General features: G+C 40.7%; 1 protein-coding gene across 3 annotated transcripts; it reads left to right on the top strand.

Annotated features, from left to right (window-relative positions):
* The first annotated feature begins 4,100 nt into the window (after window positions 1–4,100).
* On the top strand, window positions 4,101–18,258 carry LOC116704619 (ras-related C3 botulinum toxin substrate 3). 3 transcript variants are annotated; one of them, XR_004335723.1, is made up of 6 exons: window positions 4,101–4,348; window positions 7,121–7,192; window positions 8,566–8,896; window positions 9,466–9,625; window positions 13,358–15,169; window positions 15,201–18,258. XR_004335723.1 is itself a non-coding variant. In XM_032540239.1 (6 exons), exons 1-6 carry the CDS (start codon window positions 4,314–4,316, stop codon window positions 13,486–13,488), a joined length of 579 nt encoding a protein of 192 aa, XP_032396130.1. In that variant the 5' UTR covers window positions 4,102–4,313; the 3' UTR covers window positions 13,489–18,258. The 3 variants fall into 3 exon arrangements, 2 of the variants coding, with proteins under 2 accessions (XP_032396129.1, XP_032396130.1); XM_032540239.1 differs by having other exon boundaries at window positions 4,102–4,348; window positions 8,566–8,683; window positions 8,834–8,896; window positions 13,358–18,258; XM_032540238.1 differs by having other exon boundaries at window positions 13,358–18,258.
* Window positions 18,259–18,363: the final 105 nt, after the last annotated feature.

Below are 18,363 nucleotides of genomic sequence, written 5' to 3'. Positions count from 1 at the left end.
GGGTTGCTTGGAGGGAGAGCGTTGGTGGGGGGTGAGGCTGTATGCTCTGATCAACAAACGACTGGGTTCACCTCTGCTGATTTTTCTACTAAGTTGACTTCAGTAACTGTTTTAGTCGGGGTGGCGGCTCCCCTCACTAGACCCACGTCCCCCCCCCATAAACCCCTTTCCAATGGTCCCCTGAAGCTGAACAGGCTGTTTCTGTGCTTAACCCTTGTGTTGTCTTTCCCTCAACATGAAAAAAACACTTTTGTTGTCCCTATCTCAATTTTTTTGTTGCTTTTCAACATAAAAGGTATTATGTTTTTTGCTTTTTTCATTTTTATTGTTTTTTATCCCCAATGTTATATCCCTTTTGTTGATGTTTTGTCACTTTTTTGACATTTTAGCCAGTTTTTCCAAAGTTTTTTACACTTACTTAGTGTTTTTTTGTCATAGTTTTGTCAATTTTTCCAATATTTTTTCACATATTTCTAACGTTAATCTTTTTTTGAAAACGGGTCATATTTGACCCTAGGACAAGATGAGGGTTAAGGAGCTGTTTTCAACCTCCCCTGTATTAATACATCCTGACCTCGCTCTGCAGTTTATTGTGGAGGTGGATGCTTCTGACTGGGGGGGGGGGAGCCGTCCTTTCCCAACGCTCCCCCACAGACCAGAAGCTTCACCCTTGTGCCTTCTTTCCAACAAATTGTCTCCCGCAGAAAGAAACTACAATGTTGGAAACTGAGAACTGCTGGTCTGGACCGACCATAAAAACTTGGCATTCATCCCAGTCCACCAAAAGACTCAACTCACGTCAAGCCAGGTGGGCCCTGTTCTTCAGCAGGTTAAAAAAAATGTTTTGACATACAGACCCGTCCAACATGTATTCCGTCCCCATGGAATACCTGTGGACATTGTGTCTGATAGAGGCCCACAGTTTACTTCTTGTTACTGGAAAGTTTTTTTTACTGCTTTGGGTGCATCTGTAATTCTGTCCTCAGTCATTGCATTTCTGTGAGCTATTTTTGATTTTTAATTTTTTAATTTCAAATTTTAATTATTTTTTCTTAGGTATGTGTGATATATGTGCAGACCTAGAAGCATCCCTTTGTTGTGTGTCTGCTCAGCGTCCGTCCCCCTGGGCCAACATCTGCCGTGGATAGAATGTGCCCACAACTCCCTGACCACCTCCGCCACTGGCTTCTCACCTTTTGAGGTCGCCCTGGGATACCACCCCCCCATGTTTCTTGCTCAGGAGAAGGAACTGGCTGTTCCCTCGGTTCAGGAGAACCTAAAGTGCCAGATCACCGGCGCCAGATCGTTGCACCTACCAGTGTGGTAACTTGGCTTCCAGTTGAACTTTGTGCCATTTTAGTCTTAGTGTTACATTCCTGGTGCTTTTGTTAACGTGCTGTTTTCCCTGTCCAGACCTACGCCTCCAGACCTACGCCTCCAGACCTACGCCTCCAGAAGCTCAAGCCTTCCTACCTTCCCGCTTGGATTCCAGAAAGAAAATTTGGATCCACCACTGCCTGCCCTCCTCGGCCCCTATCCAGCTCGGAGTCCTCCTACCTTGTTTTTTCTGTCCTCGGCTGCTATAAATACAGAAGTTACATTAAAAGGTTTTTGAATTGTTACTCTGTGTCTGTGTATGTTTCTCTGTGTTCTGGGTCAGAACCTCTGCCTTAACCCTCATGTTGTCCTTGGGTCAAATTGACCAGTTTTCCTATATCAATGTTCTTTTTAACATTATTATATGTATGTATGTATGTATATATATTATTATATATCCTATAACTACCCAATTGTAATTACCCAAAATAACATGATTGATTCTACACAACGCTCTTTGGCAAGTACAAATCTCTACTTTCATTAATTTTGGCGTGTCTTATTCAAATTTGTAGCATTTAAAAAAAAAGGTGGTTAAGTGGTTTTGAAATACTATTGTGTAAAAGTCCATCTATCAAGATACCTTCTTTTAATTTAGTCTAAATAATTCCTAATTTCTGCTTTTTTAACTCAAACAATAGGTGTAATTTCTTATAAATGAGGTTCATTGACCATAAATTCCAAAAATAACTAAAACTAAAGTTAATAAGTTGGTGTTACGTAGTGTTGAAAATGTCAAAAAAAGTGACAACATCGAAAAAAAGCATCAAAAGTGTTGAAAATAACAGAAAAAAACTAAGAAAAAGTTAAATGTAAATGATTAAAAGTGTCAACAAAAGTATTGATTTTCAATTTTGACGGGAAGACCACACATGGGTTAACAGAATTGGTTAAAAATCAATATAAAAGTGTAAAGATTACAAACGGTTGAGATGGAAAACTAATCATGATGCAGTTTTTAAACATCCTAGGATGTAATCTATCCAAGGGTGAGTGTAAAGAGATCTTGACAACTGATATGACAACTGGTCTTGTTAAAACATCAAATTGTTGGCTGTCACGAAGCTGAGTTAATGTGATTTTATCATACTGAATTTGTGATTAAATTCTGCTTTCATGAGCCATAAGTACCTAATTGCAGCTTGCGATCTTGTGCAATGTCTTTAATTAGCTGCTGCACATAATTTACTTTTTCCTCCAAATCCAAACAACTGGTTTTAAAATTCAATCCTCAGCAACACCCGATTGTCCTTTGTAAGTAAAGGTATAGACACATTTAGAATCCCTTTTTTTGACAGGTCACTAGGGATTTACTAGATGGACTGGTGTCCTCAACAAAACTTGTGATAAGGAAAAGTAAAGATATTGGCATTGTTACATAAACTCTACCCAGTATAATACCGACCCCCAATGGTTGATTCTTATGATGTAGAAGACAAATGTCAGGCTCAACATGTCAGGCATGTAAACTTGTGTTAAAATGTGACTTCAACATATACAAGTCATTAAGTTTAAAGATCTGGTCAAATCACACTTCAGTCCTACAAACTTTCTTTCAGTCACCCATTCATTTCTACTGAAGCCTGCATGATAGACAAATTCAGGCATTCAATGCCTGCCAATTGGAAGGTTGGTGGTTCGATCCCCGCCCCTGCAGTCATTGTCGAAGTGTCCTTGGGCAAGACACTGAACCCCGAGTTTCCCCCGGTGCTGCGCATCGGAGTGTGAATGTGTATGAATGTTTATCTGATGAGCAGGTGGCACCTTGTACGGCAGCCCCGGCCCCAGCGTATGAATGTGTGTGAATGGTGAATGTTTCCTGTAGATGTAAAAGCGCTTTAAGCAGTTGTTAAGACTCGAAAAGCGCTATATAAATACGGTACATTTACAATGGTTTAAAAAAGAATAACAGTACATACAGTGGAATAGTCTTTTCTCAAAGGTATTCATGGTGTTGTTTAGTGGTCCCCTAATACTGTATCTGAGGTCTCTTTTAAATAGACCTGGTCTCCTAATCCTGTATCTGAAGTCTCTTTCCCAAAATTCAGTTTGGTGCCATTTCGTAGTATGTAGCTTCTGAGGACTCTGGTTTGTTTAGTGCTAGCTACGTTGGAGCTGTTCTTGGGAAACTGCCAGGTCTTGTAGTAACAGCAGAATCCTATAGTAGTAGCCTAGTAGTAGTAGTAGTTGTAGGCTTGTAGTAAAAGTAGTAATTGTAGGCTAGTAACGTTAGCAGTCGTCGTAGAAGTAGTAGTAGGCCTAGCAGTAAGAGCAGAAGCCTACAGTAGTAGCCTAGTAGTAGTAGTAGTAGTAGAAGTAGTAGGCTTGTAGTAAAAGTAGTAAATGTAGGCTAGTAACGTTAGCAGTGGTAGTAGAAGTAGTAGTAGAAGTAGTAGTAGGCCTAGTAGTAAGAGCAGAAGCCTATAGTAGTAGCCTAGTAGTAGTAGTAGTAGAAGTAGTAGGCTTGTAGTAAAAGTTGTAATTGTAGCCTAGGCTAGTAACGTTAGCAGTGGTAGTAGAAGTAGTAGTAGGCCTAGTAGTAAGAGCAGAAGACTATAGTAGTAGCCTACTAGTAGTAGTAGTAGTAGTAGTAGTTGTTGTTGTAATAGTAGGCTAGTAGTAGTAGGACTAGTGTTGGACCGATATTAGCCTGGGATAGCAGTAGCCTAGCGTGCTAAGTTCGTGAATAAAAGCGAAGACGGAAGTAGAATACGTGAATTGTCTCTAGCTCTACTAGCTCTTCGGTTCCGTGCTCTGTCCCTTTAAAAAATCTCGGTACTTTCCGGAGTTGCTCGGCACTGCTCGTCATCCCCTTTCACTGCGGCTCCATCGCCGAGCGGACTGGCCCGCTGCTCTCATCCGAGACCTCAGTGCACATTGTCGGATCTATTAAACCACCGACGCCGGTTCCCTGAAAGCCTTCGGCCCCTGTAGAAATGCAGGCTATCAAATGTGTGGTGGTGGGCGACGGGTAAGAGCATGCATACAGACACAGAACAACGAGACATTTTGTGTTTTCGGCGAAGCGTCCACGGATGGATGGATGATGGGAGGATGCTATGTAGGAAAAGGGGCTGGGGCTCACCGATGTGTCGTTTTTTTTGTGGTCTGCTCCCTGATGCTCAATATATTTCCTCAGTTATATGCTTTGTAATCGCATTCGGTTTGATCACGTCGTGGCCTCCGGTTCATTGTGTCGGTAGGAGCGGATGCGGGAACACCTACACGCCTCGTAGGCCACTGGAGGCAGGCTGAAGTGCTGATGCACGCTAAGGAATTTGTGGCCCTGTCAGTAGAAAACAGGCCCCGCTACCATAATTCTGCAGACACTGTGCCTTTCTTACTACACCCGGCTATATAGCTTCATGATGACTGACATTTTTTAACAGGATGTTCTTCATTGTCGTGTTAAAACCTTAATATCATTACTAGAATTAGCCATAAGTGTCAATGGAAAGGGAAAAAAATAGGCCTGAGAATGCTGAAACTAAATAATGTTGAATGCAATTTTTTGCATTCAACCTTTTTTTTTTTTATCTCGATATGTGCAAAAAGAGGTTGGTAATTGGGAATTCTCAATTGTCACAAATGACTTAAAGGAGCATTTTGTCCGATTTCACACATCAAGCTCAGTTGTTTTTATTGTAACAGGGAGTATACTACTCTGTTTGCTCTGGAGATTTCAAAAATCTTTAAAAAAAACAAAAACTGATGATGTCATCACCTTGGGTTGTGAAACTATGAATCTATAACAGAAAGCATGCAATTACAAACTAGGAATGGCATGGGTGTTTATCTGGCAGGCTTTGCGTTATTCACACACATTCTCAGTTTTTATCAAAGAAGAGCCATTTCATAGATTGTACAGATTGGTGTAGAAGATAGGCTACATGGAGCTACATGGAGCAAAATTGACCACTGGACTGCTTGTGCAGTTCATATTCACTAGCTTCAAATAGAAAATGTAGTATATATATATATATAAATATATAATCCTTTCTATGGAAGACATCTTTACACGTGACAGGGGCAAAATCACAGGTGGAAATAAGAAAAATCAATGATGGCTGAATTCCATTTAGCTGCTTCAGTTTCAAGGGTCCTGCTATTTTTCACGCTGGTTCACTGTTACACTGTCACGGTTAGTTCGCAACCATGTTATTATTATTATTATTATTATACTTTTCCAACCATGACAAGTCAAAAGGTCTGCGGTTCATAAGGCCTATGCTCCAACTGCCCAGATATTAGCCGCAGCTTGCAAGCAGAGTACACACTGGCCATGAATGTGGAGGCCATCTGTGTGTGTTTGTGTAACAGCTCACACTCCGACTAATCTCAGAAACTCCACTTCTTTTTGGTATTTTTCTCCAATTTCTCATTTTCTCATTAAACATCAATCTACTGGATTTATAAAGCCTTGGGTTGAAACACTTTCGACTCACGTAGCCTATTTTTTGTTGTTTTCAGAGCAAATCTGCGACAACTTGCTTCTTTAAAATTATTCCGACGCTCTCCTGGCTTAATGATAAGTACAAAAGATGAACAACTGTGTTAGAAAATGTCTGGTTATTTGAGAAAAAAAGTCACAGATACAAGCCTGTGGACATAAAAACAAAAGTGGAGAAGCTAACCACGACTACCAGGGTGATTTTCAGTAAGAAAGGTTTTTTTACAGAAGTTAAAATTGCAACAGCAACGTGTTTACAATTTTCTTACAGCTTTGAATTGCGCCTTCTCCATAGCAACAGCAACCAAGGCTGATGGGAATAGTAATAAGTAGAGCCAACCACTGTGGAAAGCTAATTAAGGAATTAAGGGCCATAACATAAACCTATAGCATTGTTACATTATCAGACTCCTGTGTTTCTTTATTGCCATTCGGAGGTCATTATTCACAACTCTATTGTTTTTGAAATAACATTGCAGTCAATCTGAAGACACTTTAAAGAATAGATATACAATATCATGTTGCATTGTGGGAAGTGTAGGATCCAGTGTTTTTTGGAGCTTGACCCTAAACTGGGACTGAGGGTCTCTGCTGCACTGTTTTTGTCCATTCTTTTTTACAGTAAATCTGTCTTTCACTAGTACCCCAACTCTATGGAAGTAAGGCTAAGTCCCTAGAGACATAAAGACATTAACAAAAAGTCTTGTTGTACTTTTGTCTCCTTCCTTCTTGTTATTTTGTCATCCTCTGTCCCTCTCTGTCCTGCTCTCAATCCCAACCAGAGAAACTCACTGACCTCAAATTAGCCTAATGGCACCCTCACACACATTGGCACTGTGTCTCACCACCATTTTCTGGGTCTACATGCACACAAAATTGCTCATTACTTCATGCACGAGCACACAGCCAATACCGATTCCATGCTACCACCAATCTGGCATCCTGCGCCTTGTGTCAGTACAGTACTGTACAGTATAGCACGGGAGGGGTGGTGTGTGTGCTGAATGCTAGCAGGAGAGACAGGTTAGTGAGTGAGTGAGTGAGTGAGTGAGTGTGTGAGTGTGTGTGGGAGGGGGGTATCATAGAGGTCTACTGTGTCCCTCAGGCAACATGAATGTAGGCCAGTGTATGTGTGGCCCAGTGAAAGGGAGTAGCAGCATTTCTTCTTCACACTCATTCGGACAATACAGTCATACATAGAGTCCTACACAGATTTTTGGTTTTTGTGCGTACTAGTGTGGAACTGTTGTACACATTTGTACTCATGTATCTTCTTTTGTCCCTCTCTCTCAGGGCGGTGGGTAAGACCTGTCTGCTGATCAGCTACACCACCAATGCCTTCCCTGGTGAATACATCCCCACTGTGTGAGTATACCACCCTCTGCACATGTGCTCACGCTTATTTGATATAAGCTGGGCTTTCATGTTATAGGGCCATACCATAATTAAGGGTTGAGTGCTATGATAATACGTACAAGCGTGAGTGAGATTTTGCCATAGTGTTTATACTATGGTAGCTTTTAATTTAATATCGCTGGATGTCTTGGACCCTATTTGGCAATGTCATTGACCAGGGCTGATTTATGGCAATATCGTTATAATAAGATTTTCCTGACTGGTTAAAAGTCATATAACCATTTCAATGACTCCAAAGCTGTTAAGTTAAAACAAAAAAAAGGGTTTGACTCAAGGTTGACTTCCTAGCTATTTCCAGGAATTCCAACAGTATGGCTCAGTTGTTCTGTCTCAATGACTACGTCACAACGCTTGTGATATCTATAATCAGTGGCGCCAGCAGGATTCTATTTCACTCGTTCACATATGCAAACTTCTCAGTGAGCAAGTAGGCAAGACAATGAGAAATTGATTCCTGTTTTTTGGCACAAACGTTGTCGATACAACGACACTAAAACACTCTGGTTAGCCCCCTGCATGCATTTCAAATGGGGTCACTGTAACGTTTTACCCAAACCTAACCATAATTTGTCATGACAAAACTGACTGACACTTACTAAAAGAAGTGTTATGTTATGACCGTTAATGACTTGTTTATAATGTTTATGACACGTTCATGACAGTCATGTCACTCTTATGTAGATACCTTCAAGTTAAGTGTAACCAAAGCTACTAAATGGACCTTGATTTACTACAAATATAAATATACTACACTACCTGGTAGGCCTGCAAGATTAATCCTTATAAAATAAAGTAGTGAACTGATCACTTCACTTGACGAGCAAGTTACTTTTTTTGTGACAATTTGGTTGAAAGAAAGCTAAATTTCAGATATAGAACCTTTTTTGAAAATGGGTCAAATGCGACCCGAGGACAACAGGAGGGTTATGTACGTGGCCCGTGTACGTGATTAGAAAGGTATTTGTGATTCGTCAAAGACAATAAGTACCCTCGAAATGTAATTTAGAATGCTGAAAGGCATTGTAAAGGCATGTTAAATAGTACACAATCAAACAATTGTTTTTCCTTTAAATCAACCCCTTCTTAAGAAAGTGTATCATCCTTCCTGTCCAGATACATAGGACATAGTAATACTATTGATCCGTAATTAGTGCTGTTGTGATTTAAAATGAGGTTTTCTCACTTTTGGAACAGAACCTAGATGTTTTGTTTTTTCTTGATCTCTATCCTGGGTATTCAATTCCCAAAAAATAGTTTTGGAAAGTGGATGCACCCTCTTTTTTAACCACATTGTACTCAGTGTAGTATCCGCCTTCCTGCAGCTTTGACAACTACTCTGCCAATGTGATGGTGGATGGGAAACCAGTGAATCTGGGCCTTTGGGATACAGCAGGACAGGAGGACTACGATAGGCTCAGACCACTGTCTTACCCACAGACGGTATTCAAACCACCACACACACACACACACACACACACACACACACACACACACACACACACACACACACACACACACACACACACACACACACACACACACACACACACGTTTCACTCTCAACTAGCCATCTCTCTGGTTCTCTCCCAGGATGTGTTCTTGATATGCTTCTCCCTGGTCAGTCCGGCCTCCTTTGAGAACGTCCGAGCTAAGGTCAGTACGCTGACTGACCACCCCTTCCCTTTGCCCCCCCCCCGTCCATGCCGAGTCTGACCACAAGGAGGCACATCTATGGCTCCACCTGGCTTATCACACTGCTTCCACCAACCTGTTCAGACCTTGGCTTAGAACAGTCTGGACTTTGACAGACGTGTTGTAAGACGAGGTCTGAGCGAGTTCAGACACTCTACAGAGGGAGCGTGACGGCCGGCTGTGGTTTGGTCTGCTGAGCATCATGAGACGCTCTCATATGAAACCACACTTTTCCCAAAGGTCCAACCTCCCTCTGCAGAGTCTGTGTGCTTTATTGTCTGACAGGATTTTATCATCATGTGATGTGAATAGCGGCTACTTTGCCTGAGCATGTGTTAAGCTTCTATCAGACATATCTATGAAAAACTTATTCTAGCTCCACAACTCACAGAGTCTGCTGTATGTCACAGTGCAAAGGCGTTCATTGCTCTGCTTCTGTATCTTCTAACTGTTGTCTTTCTCCTCTCTCACTGGCTTTGTCCTTTTGTATATGCAAATGTCCACGTGTGTTTGTGTGTGCGGTGCACTAGTGGTACCCTGAGGTGAGACACCACTGTCCCAACACGCCCATCATCCTGGTAGGCACCAAGCTGGATCTGCGAGATGACAAGGACACCATTGAGAGGCTGCGGGACAAGAAGCTTTCCCCCATCACCTACCCACAGGGCCTGGCCATGGCAAGAGAGATTGGTGAGGCTGTGTGTGCCACATGCACAACTAGATATGTTTTAGAAAGATTTAAAGCTGTGTTCCATAATTTCATGAACCATTGTACTCCGAAACAATAACAAGGACCCCAAAGCACTTAACTCTCATGTTGTCCTTGGGTCAAATTGACCCCTTTTCCTATGTCAATGTTCTTTTTAACTACCCAAAACAACATGATTGATTCCACACAATGCTCTTTGGCAAGTACAAATCTCTACTTTCATTAATTTTGGGGTGTCTAATTCAATTTTATAGTATTGGAAAAAAACAATTGAAGTGGTTTTGAAATAGTATTGAGTGAAAGTTGACATATTCCAGTCTGTGATTATCCATCAACATCCATTCCTTTAATTTTAGTCTAAATAATTCCTTACATTAGGTAAAATTTTCTCGAAATGAGGTTTATTGACCATAAATTCCAAAGACAACTGTAAAACTAAAGTTAAGTTAGTGTTACGTAGTGTTGAAAATGTCAAAAAAAGTGTCAAACATTGAAAAAAAAGCATCAAAAGTGTTGAAAAAAGGGACAAAAATGTAAGAAAAAGGTAAAAACATCGGTAAAAAGCGTCAACAAACAAGTTGATTTTCAATTTTGAAGGGAAGACAACACAAGGGTTGGAATGCAACTGTAGGCCTGTACTACTGACTCACTGTGTACTTGTACACATTGTAGCCTACTACTGCATTTACCTGACAGAGAACGTTGCAGATACAGATTCTACTCACAAAATAGCACAATTAAAACATGATGCATTAAAATACCCAGCCATTTATCAGAGTTGAAATCTCCACCTTGAAGTAGCCTACATTGTCCTGATTACACGCCTCTTTTTACTTCTACTAAACATTTGAAAGCAGTACTTGTACTCAAGCGTCCACAGGCGGTTTTACCATCCGGCATAATTAAAGCGCCTTGTGATTGTGTTTTTTTTTAAATATATATAGGAAGAAGACATACTTTATTAATCCCACGGGAAGGGAAAATATTAATTTTTTACTCTGTTGCACACATTACACACAGGCCTGAAATACACAAACATGCCCAGGAGCTTCCTATGGATTGCACTACTGCTTCCTTACCATTAATTTAGCTTAAAATAAGTATCACAAATCAGGTGAAACAGGGTGAATCAGGACAGAAATGTGCTGCATTCTCAATTTCAAAGCAACTGCAGTTCTTATTGAAGTAGGACTGATGAGCTGAAGAGGCTTAAGACTCAAAGAAATGGATACACATTTTTGAAAATGAAGAAGAGTCAGGACGTGGTTAGCCTAGCTTAGCATAAAGACTGCAAGCAAGGGGAAACGGCTAGGGGGATTCTGTCTAAAGCGGGGGTGTAGCAGACTAGGTAAACCCAGCCCAATCTGCCGGTGATTTGATTTCGCCCTGAAACCTGTACATTTTTCTACCCTGCTTCCGTTACAAATCTGCAGGGACCAATCACAAACTAAATCATCCACCTGGAACGCTATTGGTCGGGTTTAACACAGCTTTTTTTTCAGATGTCTTTCTTTTTTTTTAAAAGATTACTTTTGGGCTTTTGCACCTTTAATGGACAGGACAGCTAAGTGCGAAAGGGGGGAAAACAAACAGGAAATCGTCACAGATCAGACTCAAACCCTGGACCTCTGTATCAAGGCATAAGCCTCAAAGCATATGTGTGCCTGCTCTACCCACTGAACCACCCCGGCCACCTTCAGATGTCTTTCAACATGGCGGCCACCGAAGCGTAACAACCCATTGATATAGTACATCACCTGGATCGTTGGTCTGATTGGTTGAAGGACTATCCAGTTGAGTAATTTGAACTATGCCTGTTGATCACACCTCTTGTGCAGAGAAAATACAAAGCAGGCTCCCCAGACTAATCAATCTTAAAAGATTGAGCTTGGTCTGGTGATAGCCAGACTAGAGGTGAAGTACTGTGGGAGCGCACCGGAACGACACTCCAGTACTTTTTTATGTTTCCAAGTAGGACTATAGAATATTGGCTGTTTGCATACACCGACTGCCATTCATATACATTTCTTAAAGGGCTTGGGGATCCAATAATCACCCAAGTGTATATCATGCATGCACTGAGGAACATGCAAGAAGACCATTCCACCTTAAAAGTTAGCGGCAGTTCTTGAACGCTCCTCTAGTCATAGAAAACGAGCCGAACAAAGCTGTCATTTATCTGGCGATAGCAATATGTTCTGTGTGGAAGCATTAAGTCATGACTCATTTAACAGCTGGCTCTCTGCCTCGTTATGTTATCTCCTAATGTAGCTCGTTTGTCTGTTACTGCAAAACCTAATTTCCACGAATTGAAGGAAGTTGGCTTATACAGAAATATATACTGCGACTGCCATGGCAACTGCACACACGAAAAACCCATAAAACTGCAGCTCTGACCATACTGCTACATTGATTTGAATGGGAATGCCCTTTTTTATTTCTTATCTAGGCTATGGAACAGTGATTGCATAACCTTAAGAACGAGCCTCAACATCGGCGTGCAGGGGCGTCGGACTGGGGGCAAAAAGGGGGACTGAGTACCCAGGGGAGGGCCCAAAAAGATGCTAGAAGGAATAGCTGAGGATAGCTGAGGGGGGCCATAGGAAATGCCTTTCTACAGGGCCCAGAATTTTGTGCTACGCCCCTGTCAGCGTGCATGTAAATGCATGTGTGTCATAAGTGCGCTCCCTTACTAAAACAAATAGCACTACACCCCTGGTGTAAAGGTAAAAACCATACACCTACCAAGACCTCTAAAGCTCACTAATTAACATGTTATATCGCTGTGATTTTATCTGCACACACAACATCTTAAATTCCCAGTTTCTGGTTTTAGTGGGAACTCAGTGCTGAAACTGTGTCTGCGTGTAACTTCCGAAAATCTTCATTTTTTGGGGCTTTTCCATCTTTAATTTTTGACAGGACAGTTAGGTGAGAAAGGGGGAAGACATGCAGGAAATCGTCACAAGTCAGATTCAAACCCTGGACTTCTGCATCAAGGCATGAGCCTTGAAAGTACATGTGCGCCTGCTCTATCGCTCAACCAACCTGGCCACAGCTTCTGAAAATCTTGCCATGAAAGTGAGCTTGTCAGGCTTGTGCCTGTACAGAGACCAGAACCTGTGCTCACCAACCATAAGGTTAAGATAGTCAGAGACACTGCAAGTGGCTGATACGTCCAGAATGTAACCCAATAAAATACAACAACAAATCAATTCGTTGGGGGATTTTTAAAAAAAATTTCAGACAGAAGAAGCAAAATTGTTGAAGCAGTTCTTGCAGCAAGTTAGTCAAAGACCTTTGCTTACAATAAAATTAAAGCAAAAAAAAAACTAGAATGGCAGGTGCCTTTTGAGTGTCTTTGTACTCTCAATGCAACAAATGGTAGTCATGGGGACAAAGGTGCACATTTTCAGTCTCTTCTTGAATTCCTTTGTGATGTTGCATCAGACCAATTGTTGCAGAAAGTACATGTGCTTGTCAGATTTGGAGAGTTATTGTTGGTCACTCCCCCCAATTCCGATGACGGAAAAGGTTTTGGGGGGGGGTGGAGGTTTCTGACGCTGTTAAAGGATTCAAGAAACACTTCACTTGAAGCCTACTGAGGCCCTAAGCTTGATATATCTGGTTCTTTTTAACCGTCTCCATTTGAGCCCTGAGTGTGACACTGAAAAAAAAAACCTTTTTCCCATCATCCCCTCTTCCTCCCCCAGGGGCTGTGAAGTACCTGGAGTGCTCTGCACTGACCCAGCGAGGCCTGAAGACGGTATTCGACGAGGCCATCCGAGCCGTGCTCTGCCCTCCGCCGGTCAAGAAGAGGGGCAAGAGGTGCACCATGTTCTGAGGAGGAAACATTGCTAAAACACTACACCACATCACCATATTACAACAACCACTACTTCTCTGAGAGGATTTGAGAGAAAACTAGCAAGAGTGAGTGTACACTGCTGAGATTGCTTTCTTTATATTGATGTTTTTTCAAAGCGGTCTATTGGTCTCGTTACCAATATTTAATCCAGTTTTTTTACCATTACTGAATAGGCTCATAGGTTCTCTGTGAAAGACATTGACTGTCCACCTACTTTGTACTCATAGAACCACATCAAAGTTGCCACGAGGGCTGACAAAAGGTTTCTATTACTCGTCTTCATACTGCAACATCTCTTCTTTTTCAGCCATGCTTGCTTGAATTAATGCAGTGTTGACTAGATAGAAAGTAAAACTATGAATACGCCTTCAGGTCTGAAGTTACCCTCAGCTCCTGGTCTAAGATCAGCATGTGGAGACCAAATGCATACTACTGGCATGCACACAGAAATCGGTTGCTACAGACAGTAAATACAGAGTACTACTGCCCTCATTCACTAAATTTCACAAATAGAGCGCGGTGTCTTAAATGGAAATGATGTGGGTTTTCTACAAGAAATGAGAACTCTGGATGAGGAAATTCTGGTTTTATTACAACCTGGGTGTCCTTGTTGCAGTTTTAGCCTTCATTCAAATCAGTAACAATGTTGCACTCACCAGATTTAGGAAGACAAAGTCAGATGAGTAAAAAAAAAAACACAAGAAAGGGCTTTAACGCAACTCCAGTGAATCTGGGACCAGGTAGTGTTTCAGTTTAGAAAAGATGTATCATTGGACAGAGTCAAAGAAATGGGGGTTTAATGGGGGCCCAGTTGCCTTTTTGTTGTATTTAACCTTAGAGGTTAAGATGGCCATGGCTATTTCAATGTGTGCAATGTAATTGATACTGACAGGAAAGACGGACAAAACTATGAACATGTTCCACTAAAAGGAATATGGTAGAGACTTTGCATAATATTGAAATAGCAGTTAGAGAGTGTTAACTTTTAACTCCGGTGTCTCTGAGTTCACCACGCTTTTGGCTTTTTTTCATTTAGCCAAAAATTAATTCAGTTGCCAAGGCAAAACTTATATTTTTTTTGCTGGAGCTTTCAGCCACACCTTGCAGAAGAGTTTGCTCAATTCAAGATTTCACTATGAGATGCGGCTGCTAGACTTAGCTGTGCGAAAACTAGTTCTGTGGGTCATTCACTGGGTCGCTAATGAAGGCCCATAAGATGTGGTTAAAGGCTCTGGGGGGGAAAAAAACAACTAAGTGAACCTTAAGTTGTTTCTACTTCCGAAACATTTCACTGTTAGCAAGTTGGAAACGGTGCATGATCCAATCTGTGCTATCCTTTTATGGTGGGGAAAAAAAAGAAGAAAAAAGATCTGTTTCTTGAACACAGTTGTGTTCTTACTTTGGACGAACATCTGATCTTAGTCAAGTGTCTTTGGGTAACTTCATCTAACTGTGAACATGTGACAGACAAGCATGCCAAACATGGGGGCTGTACAAACCTTGCTGCCTGAGTTCTGCCTCTGGGGGTGGAGTAGAGCTTGCATGGGTCTTAAAATATTCTGTCTTAATTTATCCCATTGTTTAGATCTTGTCTCTGTTCCTGTGTGTGCGCGCGAGAGAGAGAGTGGGTCACGGGCGTGCATATGTACGCTGGTGTGTCTGTGTACGTGTGTGTGTGTGTGTGTGAGTGTGTGTGTGTGTGTGCGGACGAGCATGTGTCGGTATCAGTGAGACAGCTTTGTTTCACAGTTTGGGGTAGTGCATAAAAGACAGTATTGTTTTAAGCCAAGTTTTTAAGTGTCCCGTTTTTTGGTACTATTTCATATTGTATTGTAGTAATACACAAGACTTTTCAACAATCTGTGGACATAAAGAAAGAAAAAAATGGATATTGATGACATATAGTGATGTACAGAATAATCCTTAGAGAAAGGAATGCGTTATGAATATCTATCTACATGTACCTGAATATTTAGCTCTTAAAACTAAAACAATTGAAACTAAAGGGATTATAGTTGCTTGTGTTGAAGTTAGAAATGTTGCTAACAGTGTACAATAAAGGGGCCAATCTTTGTGGGGGTTTGTCGTTGTGGCAAACAGTGCGGATTGCACCTTTATGAAATGCATTTCTGTATGGCTCCAGGTCTGCAGTGTGTCTGTCTCCCTCGGGTGGTGAGACGCAGCACTGCAGCCCGCCCTGTCACGCTGTCTTTGGTTGGCATAGCAAACTGTGTGGTTGAATCATGTCGTGTGGTCCTGCCTAGCTAAGGTGTTGAAAAGTAGATGAGAAAATGCAGCAAAACCATTCTAATCTACTATTGCATGGAAGTTCTCTGGTTATTTGACACACTGTAATTCTTAGGAGAGGTTGTATGAAATGCATTGGCCATGTACGTATGTAATGTAAGCTGACTTGTATACTTGTTCCGACGGTTTGTCTTATTTTTTATTACTTCACGTCTGTGTGGTGAAATATTTCAATTTTTTGTATACTAAATACAAATGTATATGTATGGTACTCCGCATTCTGTCATGATTTGTTCTTCAGTCTGCCTTTTCTTTCCCTTTACAACCCATAACAACATAATAAGTAAAGTACTTATTGCCCAATAGGCTAATTTAACCCTCCTGTTGTCTTCCCGTCAACCATGAAAAAACAACAACCTTTTGTTGTCTAGCTCAATGTTTCAGTCACTTTCTCCAAAGTTTTGGATTTAACATTTCAGTCTTTTTTTACATTGTTTTGGTCAGTTTTTTTCAACATTTTAATTGCTTTTTCTGGCATTTTTGTCACCTTTTCAGTGTTTTGGGTGCTTATTTTTTACGTTTTTGTCACTTTTTCAATGTTTTGGGTGTTAATTTTTTTTTACGTATTTGTCAATTTTTCAATGTTTTGCGTGCTTATTTTTGACATTTTTGTCACTTTTTTCATGTTTCGGGTGCTTATTTTTGAAGTTTTGTCACTTTTTTCAATGTTTTGTGTGCTTAGTTTTGACATTTTTGGCACTTTTTCAGTGTTTTGGGTGCTTATTTGTGACATTTTTGGCACTTTTTCAGTGTTTTGGGTGCTTATTTGTGACGTTTTTGGCCATTTGAACATTTTGGTGTTTTTTTGATTTTGTTTCTACATTTTTGGCGCTTTTTCAACGTCCCATGCATATATAGGGGCCTGTATTTTTTTTAAAGTTTTATTTTGTGCATTTTAGGCCTTTATTTGACAGGACACCTGGAGACTGGAAAGGGGAGAGAGGGGGGAAAAGACATGCAGCAAATGGCCGCAGGTCGGAGTCAAACCCAGCCCGTAGCATTTGGGCATATGGGGGTGCGGGCTACCAACTGAGCTATCTTTGGGCCCAATGTCCCATTTTTCTGATACAAAAAAACTTTGAAAACGGGTCAAATTTGACCCGAGGACAACATGAGGGTTAAATCAAATTCTGGGCAAATACGATACAATAAATGAGAATCGATAGGCTAAATGAAAATTATGCAAATGAGCAAACAAAAATACTCTGGTAAATGTTAAATAGCTTATTACCATTTAAGGTAGGACGTCTTTGTTTGTTTTTTTGTATTTAGCAGTGCTTATGCTATAGTATTGTTTTAATTAATCTGTTTCTTCAAACTAATATATAATGTTACTAGTCATGCGACTATCTTGTCTTTTAAATTGGTAGATTATAGCTTAATTTAAAAAAAGTTTTGTTCAATATATACACAGAGCTGACACAGTTAGTTGATTGGTTGATAAGTGGATCAACAGAAAATACCTATTTGGATAATTACATACCCCAAGTCATTTTTCAAGCAAAATGACCAAACACTCTCGTTGGACTCTCTTGTCCAACGTGAGGCGTTGCTGCTTTTCTTCTGCCTATGTGATTTAGATTGTTCCTTATAGAACAGGCCATTTAGAGACATAACCTGAAAATAAAGAAAAATGTAACAGACTTTATCAATTAATAGAACTTGATTAATCCAAAAAATAAACAATTAGCTGCTGCAAGTCCTGGAAATCCAAAGCTCTGCGTGCAAGGTTTACCTAAGACTGATTTTGGGCACTACTTTTTAAATGCACCAAAACATTTTTACAATTGTCAGCTGGGATCAGCCCCCCCCAAGACCCTCTAACAAGAGGTTACAGGTAATGGATGGATTTTTATATCCATATATCCAATTCTATATAACACACACTGCGTTTTTTCGGCTTGTGTTCCCTACAAACAAAGCAACGTCTACAGCATCTCACATAAAAGTAAAAAAGTGAAGTTTTGTAGAAACCCTGCTATTTGGCATGTGAACCCTTTCAATTGTGACATCTTTTAGGGGGTCCCGACACTGTCATACACGGGATACAGTTTGCTGTATTTTTGTGTTCTTCCAACAAACTATTCAAACTAAATTATAAATCATATGTATTAAGTCAAGATTATGAAAACCCTGTATGTTGCCTCCTATGCAGGAGGAGTTCCATCTTCAGTAACCTCTGCTTGAGTTACAGAGCAAACCCTGCCCTCCCTGCTTGTTGGACATGTTCTGCTATTGCTTTATCAAAATGGCCGTTCTATATATTCACAGTCAGAGGAAAAACTCCAGTAAATTCCTATTTTATTAACAACCATAGACCTAGTATTAGTTAAATACCATGTTTTGCTAAAGTGATACAGAATCCTGTTGGTGCCTCAGCCATTATGATTGTATCCTCTGTGTAATGCAGTATATGTTAAATAAACCCCTACATCATCAGTTCTCGGAGTCGTCTCTAAACACATGTTCAGCCCTCTGTAGATACCAGTAACAGTCAAAATCATTTCCATAAATAGCAAGGAAACAAGCTCCAATATTACATAC

Source organism: Etheostoma spectabile, chromosome 16 (genome assembly GCF_008692095.1).
Source record: "Etheostoma spectabile isolate EspeVRDwgs_2016 chromosome 16, UIUC_Espe_1.0, whole genome shotgun sequence".
Taxonomy (NCBI): domain Eukaryota; kingdom Metazoa; phylum Chordata; class Actinopteri; order Perciformes; family Percidae; genus Etheostoma; species Etheostoma spectabile.
Note: the sequence above shows the minus strand (reverse complement) of the source record. Positions and strands in the feature narration are given on the sequence as shown.

Excerpts from the sequence above, each read along its gene's own strand:
- LOC116704619 (XM_032540238.1), top strand. The coding sequence starts at position 4,314 with ATGCAGGCTATCAAATGTGTGGTGGTGGGCGACGG. Across the intron at positions 4,349-7,120 it reads TGTGTGGTGGTGGGCGACGG|GGCGGTGGGTAAGACCTGTC; the intron begins GTAAGAGCATGC and ends CCTCTCTCTCAG. Across the intron at positions 9,626-13,357 it reads GGCCATGGCAAGAGAGATTG|GGGCTGTGAAGTACCTGGAG; the intron begins GTGAGGCTGTGT and ends TTCCTCCCCCAG.